This window comes from Bactrocera latifrons, unplaced genomic scaffold (genome assembly GCF_001853355.1).
Source record: "Bactrocera latifrons isolate USDA-ARS-PBARC rearing strain unplaced genomic scaffold, ASM185335v1 scaffold_33, whole genome shotgun sequence".
Taxonomy (NCBI): Eukaryota; Metazoa; Arthropoda; class Insecta; order Diptera; family Tephritidae; genus Bactrocera; species Bactrocera latifrons.
This window is the reverse complement of record NW_017536963.1, coordinates 101,458-127,573: the sequence shown is the minus strand read 5'-3', so window position 1 is coordinate 127,573 and position 26,116 is coordinate 101,458. Positions and strand designations below refer to the sequence as shown.

The 26,116-nt window shown below is 35.7% G+C and overlaps 2 protein-coding genes across 6 annotated transcripts in view; one reads left to right on the top strand and one right to left on the bottom strand.

Moving 5' to 3' along the window:
- The window catches only part of LOC108971233, a gene marked incomplete in the record, with an annotated part of 34,174 nt that extends 12,589 nt beyond the window's left edge, over positions 1 to 21,585 (bottom strand). Inside the window, 1 exon segment of the mRNA XM_018937171.1 lies at positions 21,543 to 21,585.
- On the top strand, positions 1 to 26,103 carry LOC108971234 (lipopolysaccharide-induced tumor necrosis factor-alpha factor homolog). 5 transcript variants are annotated; one of them, XM_018937172.1, is made up of 2 exons: positions 1 to 380; positions 25,819 to 26,103. In XM_018937172.1, the coding sequence occupies exons 1-2, from the start codon at positions 7 to 9 to the stop codon at positions 25,919 to 25,921; spliced, it is 477 nt and encodes a 158-aa protein (XP_018792717.1). In that variant the 5' UTR covers positions 1 to 6; the 3' UTR covers positions 25,922 to 26,103. The 5 variants fall into 5 exon arrangements, with proteins under 5 accessions (XP_018792717.1, XP_018792718.1, XP_018792722.1 ...); XM_018937173.1 differs by lacking the exon at positions 1 to 380 and adding an exon at positions 3,907 to 4,433; XM_018937177.1 differs by lacking the exon at positions 1 to 380 and adding an exon at positions 11,865 to 12,331.
- Positions 26,104 to 26,116: the final 13 nt, after the last annotated feature.

The following is a 26,116-nucleotide window of genomic DNA, read 5'->3' as shown; positions in this document are numbered from 1 at the left end:
TAAGAAATGTCAAAAGATAAGTTAAAACAAAATGTGTCAACAAACCGTGCAACAACAACAGCAACAGCCGAAACCACGCTCAACTACGCGGCACCAACAATACCAACGATGACACCGTCGCCAACTTTCGAAGTAACACCCTCAATATTAGCGATGCCGGCGATAAGAAACCCACAAATGCTTCCACCAGCTTATGCACCCTCTTACATCTACCGCCACCCCTTGAATATGCATACTGTCGGCGGCATACAAGCGCCCCCGGTAGGACCAAACGCTCTTGAGCTCACCTGTCCGCATTGCCTGCAGCATGTGCGGACGCTGGTCATATACGAACCAACACATGGCCGACTTTGTATGAGCATTTGCGCGTTGCTATGCATGTGAGTTTACCGTACTTACGATTATATAAACATTGGGTCTCGATAAATTTGTTAAGCGAGTATTTAAGGGATTTGGCGTTAAATATTTAGAAAAGCGCGCGTAATTAATTATTTTTTTATTGAACTGTGAGTAACACTGAATTGTTTTTTTTTTTTTTTTTTTTTTTTTTTTTTTTTTTTTTTTTTTTTTTTTTTTTTTTTTTTTTTTTTTTTTTTTTTTTTTTTTTTTTTTKTTGTATGATTACTAATTTTTCAGAACTCTGACAGTGTTTGGTTATTTGTACGCGCCTCTACGATACGTTATTTAGCAGGTTTTACACATGCATTTACCTAAAATATACAGTATTCTGTACTTTGGTAGCTAATCTAGAAATAGTTTTCAAAAAGTCTAAGTTTTATCGAACATAATGAAAGGAGGAAGTTCCTGGCTCTGATATCTGGTTATCCATTTTCCACATAAACACATAGACCAATCGATCAAACATGGCATATCACTAAAGCTTGTCTGTTTCAATTTGTAGCTACCATGATTTGAAAAGATAAAGATAACACCATTGTGGAACTTGGCCCACAAAATGTCGTTGGTAGAATAAGTTTTAACCGAGACCAAATATTCAATTTCGGACCACAAAAGTCGTTATATTACCTGTCTGTTTATTTGTTAATCCTTTTCATTGACCAATTTATCGTTTCATACAGCATTTTCTACAAGAAGTAGCTCAATGGATCGGTAGAGTACCTGATATGATTCGCTGTGATGGAACTGTACTATAACAATTGAGAAATGCCTTGCTGCCTATGTTCTATTTTACTCTGACCTATTATCCCAGCACTTCATTTAACTAGGTTGAATTAAAGAGGCTTTGTGCAGCTTCTAGTTTAATAAATGTGACACGCTCTCTCACCGGATTCATTATCCAGATAGTTTTACGACTTACGATTGTGATTTTACGAATCGAAAAGGCGACTTTCTTCCGATAAATTTTTTAAATTAAAATTTGTACACTATTACGGTGTATTTTAACGATATTTTAAAACCTCGTATTAGTGAATAATATCTATTTTGAAGGGACCCCATCTGATCTGCGGGAGTTCCTCTCAAAAAAGACGTTTTGCGGTAACCAATATATCTCTTAACTGAATCTTCTGAAATTAAAAAAAATCCAAACAGATTTCTCTAAAGTAAGGTTAAATCTAATAAAGCACATTGAAGAAATATGCAAAATAAAATCGGTTGTCAAAATTACGGTTTCTAAAAAAATCAAAATTTCAGTCTTAAATTATTTATAAAAGATTTACTTATCGGTGAGAAAAAATCTTCGTTTAATAACTAAACAATATATTCAAAAAGCTCGTGTTAAAATTTGAGACTAATTGATTTAGCCGCCTTCAAAAAAATGTCGGTCACCGACTTTAAAAATAGCGGCTTCAGAAAAACGCGTTTAAAGTTTGGCTCTGTACTTCCAGGCACTCTGAAACGACTTTTCTAATTTGCGTGGAACTTCAATAAAAACCCATTTTTTTTTTCTTTTTTAATTCTAACTAAAAAAAGTGTGTTCGAGAAAATCTGGTAGCACGTGATAACAAGAGGAAAGACTCTTTGTCTAAGTTCCCTTTGAGACTGCTGTCACTTCTACTCACTTACTTTCTCTTTTCCATACTTTGAACATTTTCTGATCTCTGAAAACAAAAATGTTGGCGAGTACTCTTTTGCGGCTTGACTCCAAGATATATTGTACAAGGTACGTTCCAAAGTAAACAGGACTTTAAAAAAAAACAGAACAAATGGTTTTTTTCGGCAAAATCAATTGATTTTATTTAATATACTTTCTTTCTGCTTCAATACAGCTTTTTGTACGGTCCAAAAGCATGTCGAATGAGTGTTTTAGCTCGTTGATCGGTATGGCTGCCACTATGCCGGTGCAAGCCTCTTTAATAGCCTCTACGTCTGCATAACGCTTTCCTTTCATGAGAAAATGCATTTTTGGGATAAGGAAGAAGTCACAAGGTGCCGTATCAGGTGAACACGGGGAGTGGTTAATGGTTAAAATGTGATTTTTGTTCAAATAATCGTCCTTCGAATGTTGGATTCTGAGCAATTTTTGGTCGTCAGTCAATTTGAGCGGAACAAACTATGCACACACCTTGGTAAGCCCAAATGTTCGGTAAAAGTGAAGTTTCCATGAATTTCAATGATGATTTCGACTGATTTTCGATAGAATTTAATGTGATTTTGATTGATCCACATGTTGACCGTCATTTATGTCCTCACGACCACTTTGAAAACGTTGAAACTACTCGTGTACTCTGCTACGGATAGGCAATCATCGAAATGAACTTGTTTCATCAGTTGAAACGTTTCGGCAAAAGTTCTACCAATTTCAAAATACAATTTAATGTAGGCTCTCTTTTCGAAGCTCATTTTCGAACCGATAACACAAACATATTGACACTTAAAATGCAATGACTTCACTTCCAATCAATGAAATTCTCACTGGACAATCGATAAAGATAGCAGATTCTAAGGCATCAGTCGACATATAGATGGCATTACCAGAGGGCTTTAAATTCAAAAAGTCCCGTTTACTTTGGAACGCGCCTTGTATTATTATTTTTTCYAGACTAAGCTAATTAAATATATCGAATGTGCTACTCTATCAACAATGGATTTGAGTTAAATTACAGTAGTACAGTAGTCATCAAGAGTCTGATGATGCAAAAATGCTTTTTGCGGGTGGGCAACAGGTGCGCATATGATCGGCGTGAAGTGTTGAGTCAATTTGGACATGCCCGTCCGTTTGTCTGTAGGTTGAGACCAAACAATGGTATTATCTCAACATAAGTTTACAATAAAAGCTTTAAAATCGGCAAAGTGGTGGTGTGTGTTGATGTCGGATCTTTCAGAGATTTTGTACACCTTCTCTGCCTTTTCCTAAAAACAACGGTTTCGTTTGCGTTGCTTTTGCTCTTATATGCAGAAAAACACGATATTTTCGGGGTTCCATAATATTTAGTTGTCATTTCAGTACAGCCCACTTGCCACGTCGAGAACGAGCTTCCTTCGATCACGTCTCAACAATATTTTCGCTGATAGACAATCCTAACCTTTATGTTGAATTCACCTGAATACTTAGAATTGCTGTTAAGGTTTTTAGTAATGAAATTTCTCAAAGCGTAAAAGCTTCGGAGCCAAGTGAAGCTACGTAAATAAAATTACTAAGCGAGTGGGTCTAAAAACTGTAAACAGCAGCTTTGTCCACATTTACCATACACGCAACACCTACATACCCGTAAGTATGTATATAGAAAGGCCTTATCGAACTTAACTGTTCCTCGTCTGCAGTCGTCACTGACTACACACTAATTATAAAGTACGAGTAAATATAGATAAAATATAATATATACTCGTATATACAACCATATAGTGTGTATGTGTACATATACTGTGTGTAGTACTAGTACATATGTATCTACTTTGAGGTGCACCACAATAAGGTGTAAATTTATTTCAGTTCAGTTTAGTTGAAGTCTGCCAACGAATATAATCGAAACGAACGCGGTGGCAGCAACGCTCTCCTATCACATTTTAATTTAGTTTTATCAATTGCACACATACAGACAAACGCTCGTAGAAAGTGATGCAGTGCTTTTAACTGATCTACCAAATTTTTAACAAAAACAAAAACTTGCTTTACTTTGTTAGAGTTTCCTTCGAGCATTTTCGAGTGTTTTCGTGTTCTTTCATATTATCTGTTGTTGTTTATTGCGAATTGCGAAAATGTCCTACAACAACAACGGTCAACCACCACCATACAGCGCACCACCACCAGGCTTCACGCCGGCCTCGTACTATCAACCGCCGCCACAACAGATGCCGCCACCACAACAAACCTCAACGGTGATAATTACCACAAGCGGTCCATCAATTATACCACTTGGTGAGGATCCAACGAGAATACAATGTCCTTCGTGTCATGCTGATGTGCTGACTACCGTTAATTATCAACCGAACAGCTGTACGCACATTTGGGCTTTGGTCTTGTGCCTATTCATGTATGTAAAACAACAAAAACAATACCAAAATTACAAAACTATTTATTTACATCAAAGTGCGAATTAATAGTTTTTTATTTGTGTGTGTGTGTGTGTGATAAGTTTTGTCTGAAAAACGAATTTCGCTGAAAGTGTGCGATAAAATGTTTCACAGCTGTTTTCTCAAAGAATTAAGAAATAGCTGCCATAAGGCATTTCAACGCTCGCAATTTGTGTTCAAATGTGAAAAGTTTCTAATGTAGTTCTTAAAATAGCTCTACACACTGAGCACACTCAGTTCTCTGATAAGAAAAACATACAAAACACTCTAACAGAATTTTTTAATCTGAATTTAGTAAAAACAGATGTACATATACATGTATGTACATACATTGTACATATCATGTGACCATGTGTTGAAAACCGCATATAGAACAAAAAACGTTTTTTTTTTTTTTTTCAAATTATCAAAGCCGAAAACAAAATTTACATAAAGAGTATGATGAGAAAAAAAGTTGTATTTCCCAAAATACCAAATACTCTGCAAATACTGGTCTTGGAGATCGGCAACTGAAGTAAAAAAACTGCGTGACTTCTTAAAGAAAAAGCAAAATCTGACATTATCTTCAGAGTTTCAATTATTGCTAATTGTATTGCATTAAACCGGAAAGTTTTGAAATATGTGTGTGACCATAACTACTATGAGCAATAAATAGTAAGACTTTGTTCATACTTTTAAAATTATTAATTTATTCTTCAAAACCTATTTAGCCACAATCAAAATAATCCGTAAACGTATTTTTTTTTGTTTTTTTCAATCCTCGAAATAGTCAATTTCCGTAATGTCTTCAAAAACAATTTCCCCGGAGGAGTCGTTTCAGTTTTTTGAATAGCCAGAAGTCACACCGAACTAATTCAAGCAAATACGGTGGTTGCGGCACGATATTGCTTGAAAATTTAGCAAAAGAAAACTCATGAAGAATGAGTGCAGTATGCGAAGTGCGTTATCGGATGCAAAAACCAAGAGTTGTCGGCCCATATTTCTCGCTTCTTTTTACTTAAAGCTTCGCGCAAACTACGCATAACAAACAAGCAGTATTCCTTGTTGACGGTTTCGCCGGTAGGAAGGAAATCGAAGTACACCACACTTCGATAATCGCAAAAACTGTCAACATAACCTTGATGTTTGGCCTGTCTTGAATTGTTTTTTAGGCTTCGGCACAGCGGTGCCATGATATTCGCCGACTGATTGTCTGTTTTCATGTCGTAAGCATCGATCCAAGACTCATCGCCAGTAACAATACGTTTAATGGCATTCTGGTAGTCGAAAGCATTGTTTCATAGTTAACCCGACACTTCGAATAAATTAGGTGACTTTGAACCAATTATGTTTTCACTTTTCTTAGGCGCAAATGATCTTTTATAATAGTTTTCACTTATCCTTTCAATATTCCAACGATATCAGTAAGATCTCGGACTACTGATCTACAATTCTCAAGCACCAAATTCCTTTGTTTTATTGACATGATCATCAGTTGATGTTGCTGGCCGTCCAGGTTGGTTGTCAACGCGTTCTCGACCAACCTTCTCCAACATTATGAATGTTTCAGCACCTGATATTTAATTCTGCACACAAAATTTAATGGTACTTCTTTTTTGAATAATAATTTGAGAACGCGTTGACTGCCGACGAACCACATCCAATAAAATAAAGAAATTGATGCTTGAGAATAGACGATGGACAATAAGATATATTACTTATGTGAAGCACGATTGGTTCCAAAATCAATTCGTTTTCGAAAAACAGCATCGCGTTTACGTCTGTGAAACAATGCTTTGCGACTACCAAGATGCCATGAAACGTATTAATACTGGCGATGAGTCTTGAATCTATGTTTACGACCCGAAAATAGACGATCAGTCGGCCAAAGATGAGTCGAAGTTCAAAAAACTACGTCAGTTCAAAAATTAAGGTTATGTTGACACTTTTCTTTAACTACTGGCCACACTTTCAACAAAGAATAATATTTGATTGTTATATGTCGTTTACGTGAAGCTATTCGTAAAAGGAGGCTGGAATTATCGGCCGACAACTCTTGGCAAAAGATTATTGGAACCAAGAGGGATTCCTTTTAATTGAACGACTTAGATTTTAAAGAATAAATTAAGAATTTTAAAACCAATCTTTTTTGCTCATAGTAGAATATTTTCTTTTCATTATTTGTCCGGCAATTTAGTGAAAAACTTCGAAATTAAAGAGAGCATGTACAATAGAAAGAAAATAACTCAATTGCTAACAATATACGAGAATTTTTCACAATTCCTGATGGAACTGCATCATAAAAGTATTAAACTTAAAATCATACGAAAACTGAAAATCCTTCTACATGTATACGGTGTGTTCAAAATATAACGAATTTCACATATAGTACATGATATCTTGAAAATATGTTTTACCCATTATATTTCTTTCAAGGCCTACGGCTTTCAGATTTCACCGATATTTTTGTACTTTTAGCTTCTTCTAACTTTCCATAATAAATAGAATTTCGCTCTTATATTATACCAAAAAATCAATAAAATGTAATAATGATGCAAATGAAATTGGCATATAATATATATTATTAAAATGTACATATTGTTCATCAAACTGGTTTAACTACGCAACGCTGCACTTTATAGCAAAAACCCGATCTTTAATCGTTGATTTATACAAAATTCGCTGCTGCTTTGACCGCAAAGCTGCTTAAAGCTCTTTTTATGCATCAATTGCTTTAAGGAATGTATTGCGCGTTTGCCTTAAAATATAATGTGGTTTCATTACTTAATAAACAAGCTTAATTTAAGAATTTTATTACAGAATTTTTTAATGATTTAATTTTAACTATCAAATCTGGACAGCTGATAGCTGATTGCGGACAGCTGACAAATATAGTTGAAAAAAAGCGTGATCATTTTCCATTCCTTTGCGTTTCTATAAGAGATCATTTGAAAAGACCCCGACCTATTATAGCAAAACACAATTTTTTTATCAAATTCCCTTTTTTTGTTTCAACATAGTTCACTTCATGGGTGATACACTGACAATTCCAAATATTCGACACCAGTTTTCTAGTACGATTTGTCCATTGCTACAAAATAGGCCTTAGTTTCGATAAAGAATACGCTGGATGGTAAACAAGTCGAAACTCAATTCATGGATTTTTTTTTTTTTTTCATTGTTTCCACTGACTTACGAGACGGTGCACTGTATTGGTGAAACAACACTCTATTTTTTTTTTTTTTTTTTTTTTCAAACGCAGCCGTTTTTCGAGAATTTCGTTGTTCACACAGTTCAAAACGTCTATGTTATAATCGCTGTTAATGGTCCTTTTTTTAAGATAGTTAATACAAATTATTCCGTGCGTCCATCTGTCTGTATATGTATACCGCAACTAGTTCCTCAAATTCTGAAATATCACTCTGAAAATGTTCACGCGTAGTATTCTGCTGAAGAAGCAGCTTTTTTGTCGGAATCGCCAACTGAGCGACCAAAATAAAGCTTTTGTATGGAAAACTTTCTTATTTGACAAAATAACTTTGCGAAATTTGGTATAAAATATTATCTAAGATACCGCGACAATTTCTGAAGAAATGGTTCTGATAAGGAAACTATAGCATATACCTGACATCAAAACAGACCGCTAAAATTCTCACCTGATGATAATTTGATTTTTTCAAATACTAGGCATTTTCTCATTGCAGCTGTAATCCAAATTATTTGATGAAAGTCAATATAACCTAGAAATTATGAAATTCACTAAAATTTCAACATATTAACATGTTAACCGGTTCGCTCATATAATCATTTTAGTTATGGTTGAACTAATTTCATTTAACTTTGGAAACCGACAAGTGCACGGTAGGCAGACAAGCCTGCGCACTTGAATGAGTCATTCGAGCTTTTTTACAGCGCGTCTCAGTAGTTTTTACTGACGTGTCCAAGCGACCTCTTTAAGCAATGCATTACGATGTACTTATATAAATGTATGTAAGCATGTGTGTATCTATGTATGTAAGTATGTATGGATGTATGAGGTATTTAAGTAGTGAACAAGCCAAAGTTCAACAAACTGTCGCTAAGTACGCAAAATTGTGATGAAATCGAGAGTGTGGCGGCGATGACGTGCGCAAATTGACGTCACAAATGCGCTTTCGAATATAAATGAAGAAAACTATGCATATTTGAGAACAGCAAATGTTGTAAATACTGCATTACTCACCACAATTTGCTGCTGTCAAAATGCTGTAAAATCGCACAATGCCGGCGTTTGTGGGCAGACAATTATGACTGTGTACTTACTAATCACAAGATACTGGAATGCTGAGCAAAAGTATATAGGAAGTGCTCACATATGTATGTACTTAAATAAATATATGCATCTATATACACGAATGAACATATGTGCATGTAAATAAGTGGTTAAGCTAAAAGCTGTGCTTTTCGTCTAAAGCAAGTTTTTGTTTCCTTAACAAAATGAAAATTCCATAAAGCTGAATTTCCATTGAATTTGTACTTAATTATTTATATAAATTTCTGTATAAAAATTATTTATATGTTTTCATAAATTGTAGGTGTTACGCTGCTTAAGTATAGTAGTCAGTAAAATCGTTCCTCTATTGAATAAGGGAATTACCCGCAATTACAGTTGTTATTAGTATAATTGGTTTCATTATCCCTTATACATAGTATATTAAGTTTGATTTAAGTATGTATAAAGGGTATTTTGCAGACATGTGGTTTTCTAGATAAAATAAAACGTTTATTATCGATTGGTCTGGTCAAGAATTTCGCATTATTATAAAAATAAGAACTTTCGTGTAAGTTACTGTCGCGATCATCAATTAAACTCCAGCCGCGAAGCCCAAATTTCGACCTTCTTATCTCTTTAACCAATTGTGGACGTATGTTTGTCAGCAATAACGCACCGAATAGTTTTTTCCAAGGCGTCAATCATGTCGGGCTTATATAAGCATAATCCCACAAAAAAAATCGGGCGGTGTTAAATCGCATGATATTGGACGCCACGCCACAAACCCATGCGGCGAGAAAATGCGCTCAACAAAATTTTTCTTCAATAAATTGATTATATCGCTAACTGAATGGAAAATAGAGCCGTCTTATTCTAACCGATGATCTTCTACATTAAAATACTCCAATTTGGGTACAAAAAAGTCATATAGTATAGTCATAGCTCTATAGCGTCCCTCTTGGTTAAGGCGTTACATGGGTTTCCTCGGTTAAAAAATGTTTTTTTTTTTCAACAATTTTTTTCTCATATAAAGAAATAATATTTTAGATAGCGCACTTAACCAGATAGCTTCGAGCGCACAAGTTCTCAAGTCTTTTCGTAACTATTATTTGGGTCAACTTGAAAATTTAAGACATTATTCTAGAATTGTTGTAGAATTTAATAAGGCAAAAAAAAATCGATTCTTTGAAACTCGTTAACGCATGCCCGCAAAACTAATATGGCTATGTAAACTGACGTTGAGCAACACCAAAAGCTCTGTCAAAATCGGGAAGGACCTCTCCGAGCCGTTCGATACCAAACGAGGTTTCAGACAAGGCGATTCCTTATCGTGCGACTTTCTCAACCTGCTTCTGGAGAAAATAGTTCGAGCCGCAGAACTAAATAGAGAAGGTACCATCTTCTATAAGAGTGTACAGCTGCTGGCGTATGCCGATGATATTGATATCATTGGCCTCAACACCCGCGCCGTTAGTTCTGCTTTCTCCAGACTGGACAAGRAAGCAACAYAAATGGGTCTGRSAGTGAACGAGGGYAAGACRAAATATCTCCTGTCATCAAACAAACAGTCGTCGCACTCGCGACTTGGTACTCACATCACTGTTGACAATCATCACTTTGAAGTCGTAGATAATTTCGTCTATCTTGGAACCAGCGTAAACACCGCCAACAATGTCAGCCTAGAAATCCAACGTAGGATAACTCTTGCCAACAGGTGCTACTTCGGACTGAGTAGGCAATTGAGAAGCAAAGTCCTCTCTCGGCAATCAAAATCCAAACTCTATAAGTTACCCATAATTCCCGTCCTGCTATATGGTGCAGAGGCTTGGACGATGACAACAACTTATGAGTTGACGTTGCGAGTTTTCGAGAGAAAAGTTCTGCGAAAGATTTACGGACCTTTGAGCGTTGGCCATGGCGAATATCACCTTCGATGGAACGGTGAACTGTACGATATATTTGACGACATTGACATAGTTCAGCGAATTAAAAAACAGCGGCTACGCTGGCTAGGTCATGTCGTTCGAATGGACGAAATCACTCCAGCTCTGAAAGTATTCGACACTGTACCCGCCGGGGGAAGCAAAGGAAGAGGAAGGCCTCCACTACGTTGAAAGTACCAGGTGGAGAAGGATCCAGCTACGCTTGGATCCAATTGGCGCCACGTAACGAAAACAAGAAACGACTGGCGCGCTGTTGTTAACTCGGCTATAATAAGCGGTGTCTACGCCAATTAAGAAGAAGAAACGCACGTAACCCCTTAACCCTTTCGATCCGAATAGTCGTTGAAATAAATAAAATATATTTCGCATAATCAATACGCGTCTAACCATTCGCTCTTTTTTGGCAAATGTACACGTGTTTACAATTTAAAATACAGAATGCAAATAAATACAATTAAGAATAGTATAGTCTGTGACTAATTTAACCCTTTTTAACGTTCATACGTTCCTTCTGGCGTAAGAGCAGACCAAACAGTGACTGCGATAGTTTTATTTATTAATTATTAGTCAGTTTCATGACTGATCAAAACTTTTTTGTGAAAATCGGTATCGGTAGCCATATCGTTCGCTTCTAGTTCTTGCATAATTTTGATTTTGTAATCCCCAAATCAAGATTCTTCCTTTGAATCCACCATAAAATGGAGATGCCAGCTCCAATTGTTGCGATCGATGGTGGTTGGACTCATTCGGATCTTCTTTCATATGCGGCTTCACAGCAGTAATAATATTTTTAATATTTTGCCCATCGGTGTCATATATTACCAACAGTCCAGCCACCTGTCGAACCAACATGTATATGTATTTGAAACAATTTCATTATTAGACGCTTCCAAAATGTATACAAACTCTTAAAAAATTTCTAGCGTCTGGTCACCTTAAAATTATATTTATCTCAACTGTGCCAGATGTTTCGATATCCTTTCTGCATGGCGTTGCAGAAACGTCGCTAAAACCACCCCGAAGGCCTATATATATACTTTTATGCAATGCATCTAACAAAACAAAAGCAATGTTATAAACATACGTGCATACATATGTATGTAGGTAATCGCTGCGCGCTCTTATCTCCAGGCATCTTACGGAAAACGAAACTCACCACAAACGAGCTACCAAAATGAATGAGTCAGACAATTTAAAACTCTACGCCGCATTGCATTGCCAGTTTAGCTTTAGTTTTAGACGAGATACAGCGTGAGAAAGTCGCAAAGTGAGTTTACTAAAGCGAATTAGTATATTAAAACGAGTGCAAAAGGTCAAGAAACCGCAGTTCAAAGTACAAGCCAAAGAAAAAATATTGGTTTTCATTGAGAAAACTACTCAAAAGTATTAGTTAGTTCCTTCAGCTAGTGAGTGCATATAGGTACATAAATTATTAGATAATGTCACATTCACAAGCGCCGCCTCCGCCGTACTCACAAGCCGTACCAGGCTACTACCCACAGCAAGGTGCTGCGGCTCCAGCAACAACAGTGGTTATACACACTACAGCGCCATCATTTGCGCCCATCTCTAATGAGCCGGCTACAATAACTTGTCCCTCCTGTCATGCTGTGGTGCGGACCACTGTCATCCGACAGCCCAGCAACACCACACATCTTTGGGCGCTGATACTCTGTCTTTTCGTGTAAGTTTTCGAACATTGCTGAGAATATTTTATAGCTTAAGGGTGTACAAAAAGTGCTTACTACAGTGTAAAAAACGGTATTTTCTTAAGACTATTTGGCTGTTTATTAACAAATAATTTCGCAAGAAATGAATGCTCATAAATGCATACATACATACATATAGATAAAACTCTTGTGAAGTCAACTCACCACATTCGGGAAAAAAGAGAGAGAGAGAGATTAGAGAGATGCAGTTTTTAGTCAGTGAGCATTAATTGAGCAATTCTATGCTCATATCAGCTAGTAGTGTTCGGCATTAACGACAAGCATATGAGCTACCCAAAATATCAAAAATAGACTGTTGAGTGTAAGTATTTCAAATATATAATGAGTACTGTGTTGAAATATACGAATGTCTCTAGGAAAACAAATGTTTTAATGTGCTTCAGGAAGAAATTTCCAGAAATATTTTTCCAATTTTTTATGTATGCATGTATGTATATTTTAGTCGAGAACTCGAAAGTGTAACATATTCTCTAAGTATCTGTGTTTTCTCAAACGTTAACTAGAATCTTTCTCCTTTAATTCAGAGTTTTATTGATCTAAATTAGTTTTTCTATAAAACACATTTCATACTTCGGAGGTCGGTAACATAGGAATAGGTATGTTTCTATATGAACCAGTCAAAATGTCAAAATAAATGGCGAATTTGAGTCATACGAGTAACAACGGCGAGCTCTGGAGTTGGAGAAATTTGGGCTAACTTTTTTACTTAAATAATTTTGTATAAATTAGAGGGTAACTTGTCCGAACTAATATTTTACATATACCTGAAATGTTTTCTCTGCAGATTTACAATTTTCAAAACCTGTCCATATCTCCTTTCCAAAAGTCACGAGTTGGGTCTTCAATAAGATTTTATCTTTTTAGAACAAAAACAAAATGAAAATTCAATTCTTTCATGAAATTTGTCTATTATTATATATATTTTTTTTTTACACGCAAACGCTCGTGAAATTAGAAACTAAACTGGCCAGCCGTAGCGTACTTAACACGTATGTACTTCTATACTATAAATTCACCACGGTGCTTCAGAAATAGGCGAGTTGACGAGCGCCGCAGTTTGTTCCTGTTATCAATGACTGCAAAGTAGATTAATTACGTCAATAAAATTTTGCTAATGTAAACAAAAACACTTAACTGGAAGCGCAGATCTATATAGAATATAGAATTTCTTTGCGCTATGCTAAAAATAACGGTACATAACTAAGTATATAGTATATAAAACCATGTGTGTGTATACAAGTACCTTAATAATTACTGAAGCCAAAGTAAAGCACAAACTTTCTTATTTCTCCTGTACTACATCACTAGCATTAAGATGCCTTAATTTTAACGTTATTGCTTGTAGCCTAATAGCTTGTAACCTAATTATGGTATACAAAAGTTGATTTTTATAATTAAAATTTACTATATAAAATTTAGACCTACATTATAAAAAAATTATTTTTAATAAAGTTAAGGCGTCCGTGACAAAATTGGTTGATGGTAGTGGCCTCCCCATCTACTTGAACAATTTCAACCGAACAGGATGTATGAATATCATTATCCCAAAAATCGAATATTTCCTTGTAAATTCCGTCTGAAACTTTCACTTTCCAGTATACAAATCAAGCACCAAATTATATATCCAAATAAAACTTTAAACAAATAGCGACCTTTAGGAACGCCATCTTGAGTTTACAATTTGCGAAAATCTGGCGATAACTGCTCAAACTCCCAGATACTGCATATGGGGACCCCAGTGCCCATTGCACACTTTTTAATGAAAATATCGATCAATCTGTGAAATGAATTATCGAAATTAGAAGATAATACTTTCCCAATAATAGTATGTCTGTATGTCAAAAATGGGTTGAATCGAGTATAGATCCCGCATACCTCAGAAATTGTTTTTCCATAAAGATGCTACAAAAGTAGAGCGATAGGGACAGCAAACGACATCTAATTTTTCCCGCTATTTTGCAATTTCTCTTCAATAGAGCTTGCCATTTCATCATGAAACGATATACGAGTCATAGGCCTCATCTTTAAGAGCGCCACGTCCATTTTATGGTCGTAGTAATCGTCCTATTAGATCAATAATTGAGCATCTAGTGGAAAATTTTAAATCCACAGGCGCAGTACAAAATGTTCCCTAGTCAGTGAGACAAAAAAGTGCCCGTTGTGTCAAGAATATTACTCTCGCTAGCGCATCAATTGAGGTAACCCCAAATCAATCTCTCACACGCCGTTTTCAAGGTTTGGGAATCTCTGGGACGTTATTGTGGCGGTTTAGCGGAAAGATCTTGGCCTACATCCTTACAAAATCGACGATACGTACATAAGTATGCCAGCTTACTCTACGAATTACTTCAACTATCAAATACTACATATAATGATTTTCGTCATTCTAAGAAACTCTAAGCTTCATAGGTCGGTCAGTACATGAGTTATATACTTTATACAATAAATTGCCAGAAATATATTCACGACATAACTGAGCAATGTAAATTGCGCTTTCCGACGTTTCACCTGGTCAAAATGCGTGTTCTTTCGACAAAATTAAGTGAACAAGCTTTCTTAAAAATTATGGATGGGGTCTTCTCGACCCCGGTTCAAACCTCTTATCTCTAATATAATAAATTCCAGTCTTCTGGTTGAGCATTGCACAGCAAGTTCAAATGCTAAATTGAGTATCTTCGATTGAGTTTATATCAGATAAACGTCTCATTTGAAGACGATTTTAATATAATTTTCGCCGAGACGAAGACGCCACCACACAGCCCACGTGAGTGTAACAACCCCGCATTTGACGTCATTGACCTGACCCAGTTCTAGTGAAGCCTTTATAGTTGAATATCAGCCGAATATTAAGACACACGCCGATTGGCTTGATGCTTTGTCTAATGTTATGAGTACAAACAATATGAACAAGTATGTAAGTGTGTGGGTAGTACAAGCAAATCCTAATAGGATAGGATGCTCAGTAGGCCGATTTCGAAACGTTAATTTTCGTAATAAAATTGAATGATTCGTAAAAGTTATTCAGGCGTAAGTCTTTCCATTATGAAATGCCGGCCTTCTACCACGACCGTTTTCGCTTGATACTGTCGTATGTGATCCATTTTTCGCCCCAGTCCGCCATCCGCTTCAAAAATGGGTCGAGTTCGTTCCATTTCAGGCGCAGGCGTTGATTCGGTCCAGAAGGTTGTTTTGCGTCAAATCATGCGGCACCCAAACATCAAGCTTTTTTTTTTGAAAGCCGCCCAAAATTATCCTATATTCGTTTACCAGAGCGTACCACCGATAAAGCTCAATTTCAAAACTTTTTCGGTTCGCCAACGTAACGTATACTCTCCTGACAACTGAAATTCGTATTTATACAAGAAAGAAAAGCTAAAATGCTGAGTCCATCAGTTTTTTACCCAACAATCAAACTTCAAAAACAAACAAAAGGAAGCCAACTGTGAGAGTGGATTGCGTCTCCCAATTCGAGATCTCACGCTCACGTCGGCGTCGTTTGTAAATCATGACGCAACGGAAACGTGGATGCGACAAGCACACTCTATGGAACTATGCATATATTCTTCTTTTTTACTGGCATAGACACCGTTTACGCGATTACAACTCTACCATACTATATACCACCATAAAAAGAGTTATCGCTTTCTGACAAATAAAATTCTTTCACTTAACTAACGGCAGCAGCGTTGTTCGCATGACTGAAGTCGGTGGAGCGCGCAAAACATTAGACGAAATATAAAGTACCAAAAGAGTGTTGTTTTCAAAAACTTTCCTACTTCAAATAATTAATTAAATTTTAAACGCTATGTCGAACTACGGGCAGCCACCACCATACGCCCAACCGGGCTACACGCCGGCTCAGTACTATCAGCCGCCACCACCGCAAATGGCGCCGCCSCCGCAATCAAGCACGGTAATCATACAGACGACGAGTCCACCTATGGTGCCGCTCAGCAATTCACCGACGCGCATCGTTTGCCCCTCGTGCCACGCCCATGTGTTGACCACCATTAAGCATCAGGCGACGACACGCACACATTGTTGTGCGTTGTTCCTGTGCATCTTTTTGTGAGTTAAAGTGCAATTAATGACAATAACAAATTACTAAAACATAAATTTTAAAATTTTTGTACGAGAAGTATGGATCAAAAATATTTTATATTAAATTTATTCTAACCGTTTTTTTGGCAAACTCCTTTGTGAAATTTCATAAGTTATTAAAGTGAAAATCATTTACGGCTGACCTTTATAGAACTCAGAGATAATCTTATCAGCCATAAAAGCTTATCAAATGCTGATAAATATGAGCTAAGGTACGCTATCAAGTTTGCATGTGTTTGTGTATAGGTATTGTGAATATAAATAGACAGGTATGCAATCCGCACGAAAATCTGGTCACTACTTATTGATAAATATGTCGCCCTGTACTGAAAAACACTCTTCTAAATTAAGCTTTGAAACAAAAATATTTTTCAATAAGGTTACCAAGTTTTGAAGCGGAACTTTTTTAATATCAGAGTTATGCAATTGGAATTGCAACCACATAGTGTTGCGCTTGTAAGCTACCAGTCCGCGTGTGCAAAACCAAAAATGGGGTTACCATCAAAATATCAGCGAAAAACAAGAAAAATCGGTAACTTCGAAAATGAATACAAAATATTTCATGCAATAACTTGTTTTGATCGATCAGTTTGCAGCTCAGCTATATGCTATAGTGATACGATCCAAGCAATTTCTTTCAGAGATTGCACCCATGATCAATATCGTGATCATATCTCGCCAAACGAAAAAATTTTCCATGCAAGCATTTGATAGATATCTCAAAAACTTAGAAATAAGTTCGTGTATAAATAGACGGTCGGAAGGACGGAGAGATTGAGACAATAAGAGTAACTTGATTTCTTTTCAATAAAATCACACTAATTATTAAGGGGTTAAATGGGTTTCAGAGGTACAGAAAAGTTATTTTTACGATTTTTTTAATATAACCAATCATATATATATAAATATAATATGTTATATCAAAGGTACATATTTGAACAATATCTCCTGAAATTTAGATACAAAAATGTTAAAAACTCATTTCCCTGGATGTCTCACAAAAAAGTGCTCTCGCCGTGGACACCATAACTTATTATTGGTTCATATAAAATTAACGAAATTCATTTTTGAACGCAGGAAATAAGAAAATTTTAAAATTTTCTTTTTTCTCAGACTTTGAACAAAAAATCTTATTTTTTGGTTCAAATTTTCGCCATTGATTGGGGCAAAAAATAAGTTGTAATGAAACAAGAAAAAATCCTTCGTTCAATAACTAGATAATGTTATTTTAAAAACGTGTACACAATACAAACTAAGTCGGTCAATAACTTTTCGAAAAATCGTGTCCACCGACTTCAAAAACACAGTTTCGAGAAAAATACGTTTAAAGACGGGGCACTTAGCGCAGCTCGCCTCGAGCGCACGATTTCTCAGGCTGTATCTCCGAAATTATTACTCAGATCAACTTTAAAATTTAGGACAATATTCCAGAAGTATTGTAGAATTTAATAAAGCAAACAAAAAAAAAATCGATTTTTTGAAATTTTCAAACCCACCCTTAAGGAAGTTCAAATGTTTAATTTTACCTGGCAACCACACATAAAAATTCCTCGTGTTTTAAGAACTGCACCACTATTATCAAGTATACTTTTTGAAATGATTAAAACTTCTGTATATCTCGGAACCAGCATAAATTCCACCAATACCAATAATAAATTGAGAAATATATCCTCTCTAGATGAACAAAAATGACGCTTAATAAGTCTCTCATTATTCCCGTTATTTTAAACAGCGCAGAAACATGAACGATGACGGAGAAAAAGAAGAAGCTTCTTTAAACAAGAAAAAACTTTAACTTCGGTTACACCGAAGCTAAATACCGTTCACAGGTCCATTTCAGTTAGTAACTTTGTGTTCATTTTGTTTGGAAGCTATATGCTATAGCAATTCGTTCTGAACAATTTCTTTTGATATTACATTATTTCTACAAACAATAACTCATACCAAATTTCGCGAAGATATATCGTCAAATGAGGAATTGCATCTGATTCCGATCATTCAGTTTGTATGGCAGCTATATGCTATAGTAATCCAATCTGAACAATTTCTTCTGAGATTACATTGTTGCTTTAAAAAATAAAATATACCAAATTTCGTGAATATAACTTGTCAAATGTGAAAGTTTTCCATACAAGAAATTAATACGATATCGGCAGTTCCGTCGAATGAGTAGCTTCTTGAAGAGAAAATTACGTTTGCAAAATTTCAAAACCGTATCTTAAAAACTGAGGGACAATGTCTGTATAAATACAGACAGACAGACAGACAGACGGGCAGACGGACATGGCTAAATCGAAATTTAAATATTGTTAAATATCTCTCGTCTAAGCATTCATTTATCAGTATCAACGTTTTAAATGCACCATACCATTGCGCAATACGGCCAAGTCTCCGGGCCTTTCCAACCTCGCCAATAAAAACGATAATGGCTGAATCTGGTTTACCAACTATTCAAAATAGAATTATAGATTCTTCGCTCCAAATTCTTGCGAAAACGGCTGAGAACACCAACCCATTACTAAATACAACTATCACCCATGCCACGAAAAAAAGAAAGATTCCAAGATTACAATCGGCTATTTCGAGATCTTTAAGTTTTGCTGCAGAAAGTAATATTTTACGTAACGCAGCATGCAAATTCACCACACGACATCCTCCCTGTCTGATCAATGATAAAATCCTATAGAACAAGTTTATGTTTTTGTCCAAGCAAAACACACCAAACGAAGTCTTTCAACAAACCTTTGCTGAACTGGAATCTAATTATACAAATAATGGCTGGAAGTTATTGTTCACGGATGGCTCCAAGTCCAGCGATTCCACATCGTCTCCTTCCAATCGCAATCCCATAATAGATTGGTCATCGGTCATTGGTGCCCCTCAGAAAATCCTGGTATTACAGGCAACCACTTTGCAGACCTCGCTGCGAAAAATATAGCCTGGACTCCTGCCTTAACATACTATGTCTCAACCAAGAAAGACATTTCTAACCTTATTAAGCACAACAGGCATCAAAAAAACGCAAGCGAATGGAAAACATTTAAACATCACTACGCGGTCATAAACCCAGCCAGAAATCGAATAATCTAYTCGTCAACAGTTTCAACCAGCGCAATGAAGACATATACTCGATTGGAAGGATTGGACACACTATCATAACACACGCCCACTTACTATCGGGTAAAAGCCCATCCATTTGCCCCCTTTGCGATGACACCGCTTCTATCAAACACGTACTCACACTCTGTCCGATGCTTCACTCAACAGCCCACAACTCTGGCAACATTGATCTCATAAAACTATTAAGTGAACCTTCAGAAAAAAACGTTATGATTGTATATAGATTCTTAAAAACCAACGATTTGTTAAAACATATTAAAGCAACTTACATCCTTACTAACCCTTAGCTAATAGAATTTTTACCTAGTTATAATTACAAGGCGGCTGAAGGCCTCGTAGCCAGTTCTGCGTTTATGTATTTATATAATAAAACTCTTTTTGTTATATGAATTATTATAAATAAAAATTAAAAAATAAAAAACACAGACAGGCAGATGGACAGACAGACAGACGGACATGGCTAAATCGACTCAGCTCAACATACTGATCATTTATATATATACTTTATAGGGTCTCCGACGCTTCCTTCTCGGTGTTACAAACTTCGTGACAAACTTGATATGCCCTATCCAGGGTATAAAAATTGTAAAAGTTGTATTTATGTCATAGTAAAGAAGGTTGATCGAAGTCAAACAGAGTTGATATGCTTACCAAATATCACTATTTTTTTGCACAAATTGTAAGAAAATTTAAAAAATACTGTACAGCTGCAAAATATACTTTGTATAGATATATATATTTTTTACTTCGTGATCGAAAGATATTTTGAGTTGACCACTATCTCCGGTCTAATTCATTCTAATCAGTTGTCTAAATAAAATTGCGAAGTGCTAACAGTTGGTTTCCTGTTTAGCGATGGTGAGTCATTGCTGAAAATTCACTCTACTTTATGGACTTTGAGCAAATTTATTATATTTTCTGTTTTTTGGTAAACAAACTCACAGTAAAGTACATTCAGCAAAACGTATGGCATTCTTGGAAATTATTAAAGCGGTGTTTAGTCGACAATATATAAATAGATTATATACAGAAGACAATGGGTTATGAACTATGAGATTTTAGCCTTAAATAACGTTCCGTTGCATGAGAAAATTTATCATTAAATGATTTTCATCCCTCAATTTGAATCTAGAGGATGCTCCACGTCCTGAAAGACATCTTGAAGCCAATGTGAATAAAATAACCTCATTTATCGATGAAAATCGTCTAATAACAACTTGAGAGATTGCTTAAAGTTTAAATTTATCCAAAACGAGCATATAAAACTAGGAAATATTTTGAATCTTGACATAGTTATGAGGGGTTCCTTAATGTCCTTACAGAACTAAATTTTCCTCGTCGCATTAATGACTGCGATTTGCTTGTCAAACATCAAAGACAAAAATTTTGTTATTAAAATGAATGTAAAGCCCAAGAGATCATGGTCTAAAACAAATCAACCAGTTTAAGCCACTTCGAAGGCGCACAGCCACCAAAAAAGTCTGTTGTCTGTTTGGTTTGATTTCGAAGAGAGTGATCAGACGGACAAATGCAATGATGTACTCAGACAGAAGAGGTCAGAATTGATCAAAAAAAAAGTTGTAGTATCCACTAGAATGATAGCTAGTTTGATAACTCACCAAAGGCTTTTTCAGCTAGAATAAGATGCGTTACCAAACCCACTATATTTTCCCAACTAGGCATATTCGGAATATTGCTTGTTCCGGCCTCTTCTACAAAATGTTTTGAATGGGCGAACTTTCTCAAATAACCACTTGGGTCAGTTGTCTAATTTCAAGGAATAAAAATTGGTAAGATCAAGAGGTAAATCAATGTCTTGCCCGAAAGATTGCGAAAGATTTCGCATCAAAATGAAGAATATTTAATTTCGTAAAGTGTTTTACACAGAATCGTGTTTAAATTGCACAAAAAACGAAATTACTTATTGAATCACTCAATATTTACCACTTAACACGAAAGCTTATAAATAACCACAAATAAAAAATATTTACTACCCGATTTATTGACCATAAATTCACAGAAATTATTATACTACTAATGCCGCAATGTAAGCTCATCCGATATATATATATATTTTTTACAACAAACACTACCGTTCAAACTTTGTTTTTTTTTTTCATGAGCCCAATTCTTAAACCTATATAGGTATACTTTTTAATATAAAAACAGGAGTATAGGTAAAGGTTAATGTGATAAGATTATTGGAAAGCTACGATAAGAGCTGTAATAAATTTGCCACATTGTTTGTATATGGTGCAAAAACAACACTTTGAAGAGTGAGCGAAACAGCGCGCAAGTGCTCATGATTTTAACCAATGGCAAGTGCTCGGAAAGATAAAAAAAAATCCCCTCTTGATACAGACATACAAAATAAAGCACCCGTTGACGATGATAACGTACAACAAAAATGATATGATAATAAATAATAATTTGTAGATAAAATGACTACATATGGAGCGAAGCCATCATTACAATATTAACTGCAGTTAAGTTGTGTCCATCGCCGTTGGCATACGCGAAGTGCATTTAAATTAAAGTGTGTAAAATTCGAAACTATTTACAATAAAACTTTCAACGCGAAGAAAGTATTAAAAGCTTTTAGTTCACTTTACTTAACTAACGAATAAACCTCAAACGCCATGTCAGATTTCGGAAAGAATCCTCCACCATATTCACAGCCTGGCTACACGCCTGCGCAAACATATCAACCGCCACCAACCACCGAAACTGTGATCATACAAACAACGAGTCCTGCATTCATACCCGTTAGCAATGAACCGACACGCATCACTTGTCCCTCCTGCCACGCGCAAGTGCTAACTAAAGTGGAACATCAGGCGAACACGCGGACCCATTGCTGGGCGTTGATACTGTGCCTCGTATTGTGAGTTTTAGTGTGATTTTTTTCTTCGCCACTTAAAATAACTTAAATATTTTGTCGGAGTTTGTGTTTGTTTGAACTATATGCAGTCGTTAAGGTGCTTTTCTCCTAGTTTTTGGAAATACTCAGTGATATTTAAGGGGTTTCCTCGAGCAAAAAACTGCATAATTTAAATAAATGTGTATTTAAAAGAACATGTGTATTTAAATATTTGACAGTTGTCACTTGCAGTCTGTCGCGCTCTATGAGTTCAGCACTTATATTGTATGCAAGGTTAGGTTAGGTTAGATGAGTGATCAAAGATCGCTCGTGGACTGCAATATGTAGTCCTTTCTGAAGCCATAGAAAATAAAAACTCCTCTGTTCAGTGAAATGTCTGAAGGTATGTGCTTGCACATGTTTCAGGCTTGGTCTCCTGACCGTGGAACAGCCAAGAAGAATGTGTTAAGCACCGACCTGCTTCGATTCTACTGAAAGCGGTTCTAGGGAGCCCTTTCTTGCTTGCTCATCAGCTTTACAATTTCCTGAGATTCCGCTGTGGCCTGCCACCCATACCAATCTTATCACAAAGACACTTGATGCTATTGATAGCAAGGTTAGTCATCAGCCATGAAAGCACTTTTAATGAGATCAAAGGTAGTATCGCCGATCTGCTACCTGAGTGGATGGCCACTACTCTGAAGGAGGCGAGCAGTAATTCTACTGCTACCTTAATGGCTGCAGACTCTGCCTGGAAAACACTGCAAAACTCAGAAAGTCAGAAGCTGGAGTTGATAGAGATATATACCAGATATGTACATATAAACTTTTGGTATCATAGTTCCACAATCGATCTAATTAATAATGAGCAACGCCCGGTTCATAAGAAAAATATTCCTTCTATTTTTTTTTTTTTGTTTTTGTGGTTTTTTTTTTTTTTTTTTTTTTTTTTTTTTTTTTTTTTTTTTTTTTTTTTTTTTTTTTTTTTTTTTTTTTTTTTTTTTTTTTTTTTTGTGTGTTAAAAATTCTCGTTTTGAGTTGTTTTCAATTATAAAATGCCATCTTAAAAAAATATTGCTGATTCTTAACCGAAACACACACCAAATATTGAACTCCACAAAGAAATTATAATTGATAAGAAAAGATTTAAGTGGATATCATATCATATAACAACATCAAAAAGCTGATTTCTTGTAAAGCGCCACTCATTACACAATGTTAAATAATCGAGTATATATAGAGAGTTCAATAGTTTTATAAAAAAAATGGAAATTTCATATTATTTGTTTGGAGTTTGTTTAAGTATTTCAAGATCGTGAAATTCTCTATCCATCAATCATTATTAATACGAGATAAGATATACCTTATTAACCAACAAACCAATAGATTACTCATGTTCCAGGAAATATTTTTATTAACTATTTATTTAGATTATTTTTTTATTGCGCTAAGTTATTCTATTATATATACGAGGTGTGTTCAAAAAGTATCGCGAAATTTGTGTTTTTCAAAAATTATTTATTTATTCATGAATATCTATTTTGTCCCCTTCAAAGTAATCCCCACGAGATATTATACACTTGTGCCAACGGTTTTTYSAATCTTCGAAGCACTTCAAAAAATCATTTTTTTTTTTTWTCTTCTTCAGCTCCTCCTTCGATGCCGTCTTTATCTCGTCAAGAGAGGCATAACGTCGTCCTTTCATGGACCTCTTCAGTTCAGGGAACAAGAAAAAGTCACAGGGGGGCAGATCTGGGGAATACGGTGGCTGCGGCAGCATTAGTGTGTTGTTTTTGACCAAAAAGTCGTGCGCAAGCAACGATGTGTGAGCAGGGGCGTTATCGTGGTGCAAAAGCCAATTTTTGTCACATCTTCTCAGCCTTCTGAGAACATTTTGTGCCACCGCTAAACGTTGCTTCGGTCCAAAGTAGCTGCTCCGTATGCCACAGTCAACATTCGGAAGGCATCCGCGCACTTAATTTCGTTTTTCACACAAAATTTTATACAGGAGGGACATGAGTACCAACATAACGCCACAAAAAATTCGAAATTCGAATATACGTAACCCGCGAAAATTCAAAATTCGCGATACTTTTTGAACACACCCTGTATTATATATACGTATATAGTATATGTTTATAACCACCAACTGATAACATTATTACTGCATTCTTCGGTGACTCATAAAACTTTATACTAAAGCACATACATACATATATACCGTTTAGGGTTTTGTGCTTTTATTCGTGCTTTTATTGCTGCATTGTTCCATAAATTATAGGTCTAAATACTAGACTGATAAACAATCATATCTATTTTATCAGCAAAAGTACATGACAATATTTACACAAAGTTGGTATTAACAATGAATTAAAGATGAATCATTTGACTTTTGGGGCTTCGCTTGCTGTTCCAAGAAAGCAAAGCATATTAACTACATATTTTTACGTAACTTACGCTAAGTACATACTGATGACAATACTTTCCGATGCCAAAAGACACCACACTAGGTCTAACATTATCATTTGATTTTAATGTTAACTTAAGATAATAGAAAGTTAAGAGAAATACTATATGAGGTCCACAGTAAAATATTAACCCATTTCATTAGCCTTCTGTATAGCATGCTATTAGGCGGGAGCTCTTACTGAACTCTAGGTTCAGCCTCTCAGACATGTCTACAAGCAAATGTGACAGCCCTGGGGGCAATCTATTCCTATGGTGCAGCCTCCTTCAGAAAGCTTATCATTCTGATGTTGATCCAGCAACTTTCCAGTAAAATCAGACTGGAACGAGACGGAGCTCGGCTCTCTTCGTGCAGTTTAATATAGTACCTCGCATGAGCTCGGAAAATGCTCATCATTAAGCAGTACTTGCCGGTTAGCAAGTTAGTTCTGGAATAATGTCAGAATTTCAGCATAATTTATGTTGCCTAGTTTTTGGGGTTTTAACCCTTCATTATCCACAACAATAAGGCCACACACATTTTTCAATGCATTTTTCTTCACCTTTTTCACTTTCTTCTGACATTTCCAAATATAGCAAGCCTAACGTTAACACATCTTATAACTTATAACTTTCTGTTTCCATGAGAAAGAGGCAAAATAAGTCAACGAAATAGATGTGAGATAGATAGAGTGTAAACATCTTTATCGGTAATATCAGCGTACTAACTCCATTTTAAAACATACTAGTTTACAATTGTCCGAATGTGAACCCCATTAGCTTCGAATAATAATAGTTTTCTTAGTATATGTATATAAACTTTTATTTATATTCATATTTTTATTCAAGTAAAACTATCTTTGTATTCTATATTTCTTAACTAATTATTATTTCTTCCTCTTTGCCTCTTTACAGTTGCTGGCCTTGCGTGTGCGTACCCTACTGCATGGACTCCTGCCAGAACGCCAATCACTACTGTCCAAATTGCAACGCATTCATTGGCACCTACACGAATTAACTGTAATAACCCAAAAAGGAAAATAATAAAAAACTAAAGCAAAGCAAACCACAAAAATAAACAAGCTGTTTTCCAAAAATAAAAGCCAAAGCCTTGAAGGGACAAAAAAATTTTTTATTAATTGATGAGACGAAGAAAAGAAACTAAAGTGTTTGGTTGCAAATAAATGGCGCATAATTGATGAAAAAAACGCGT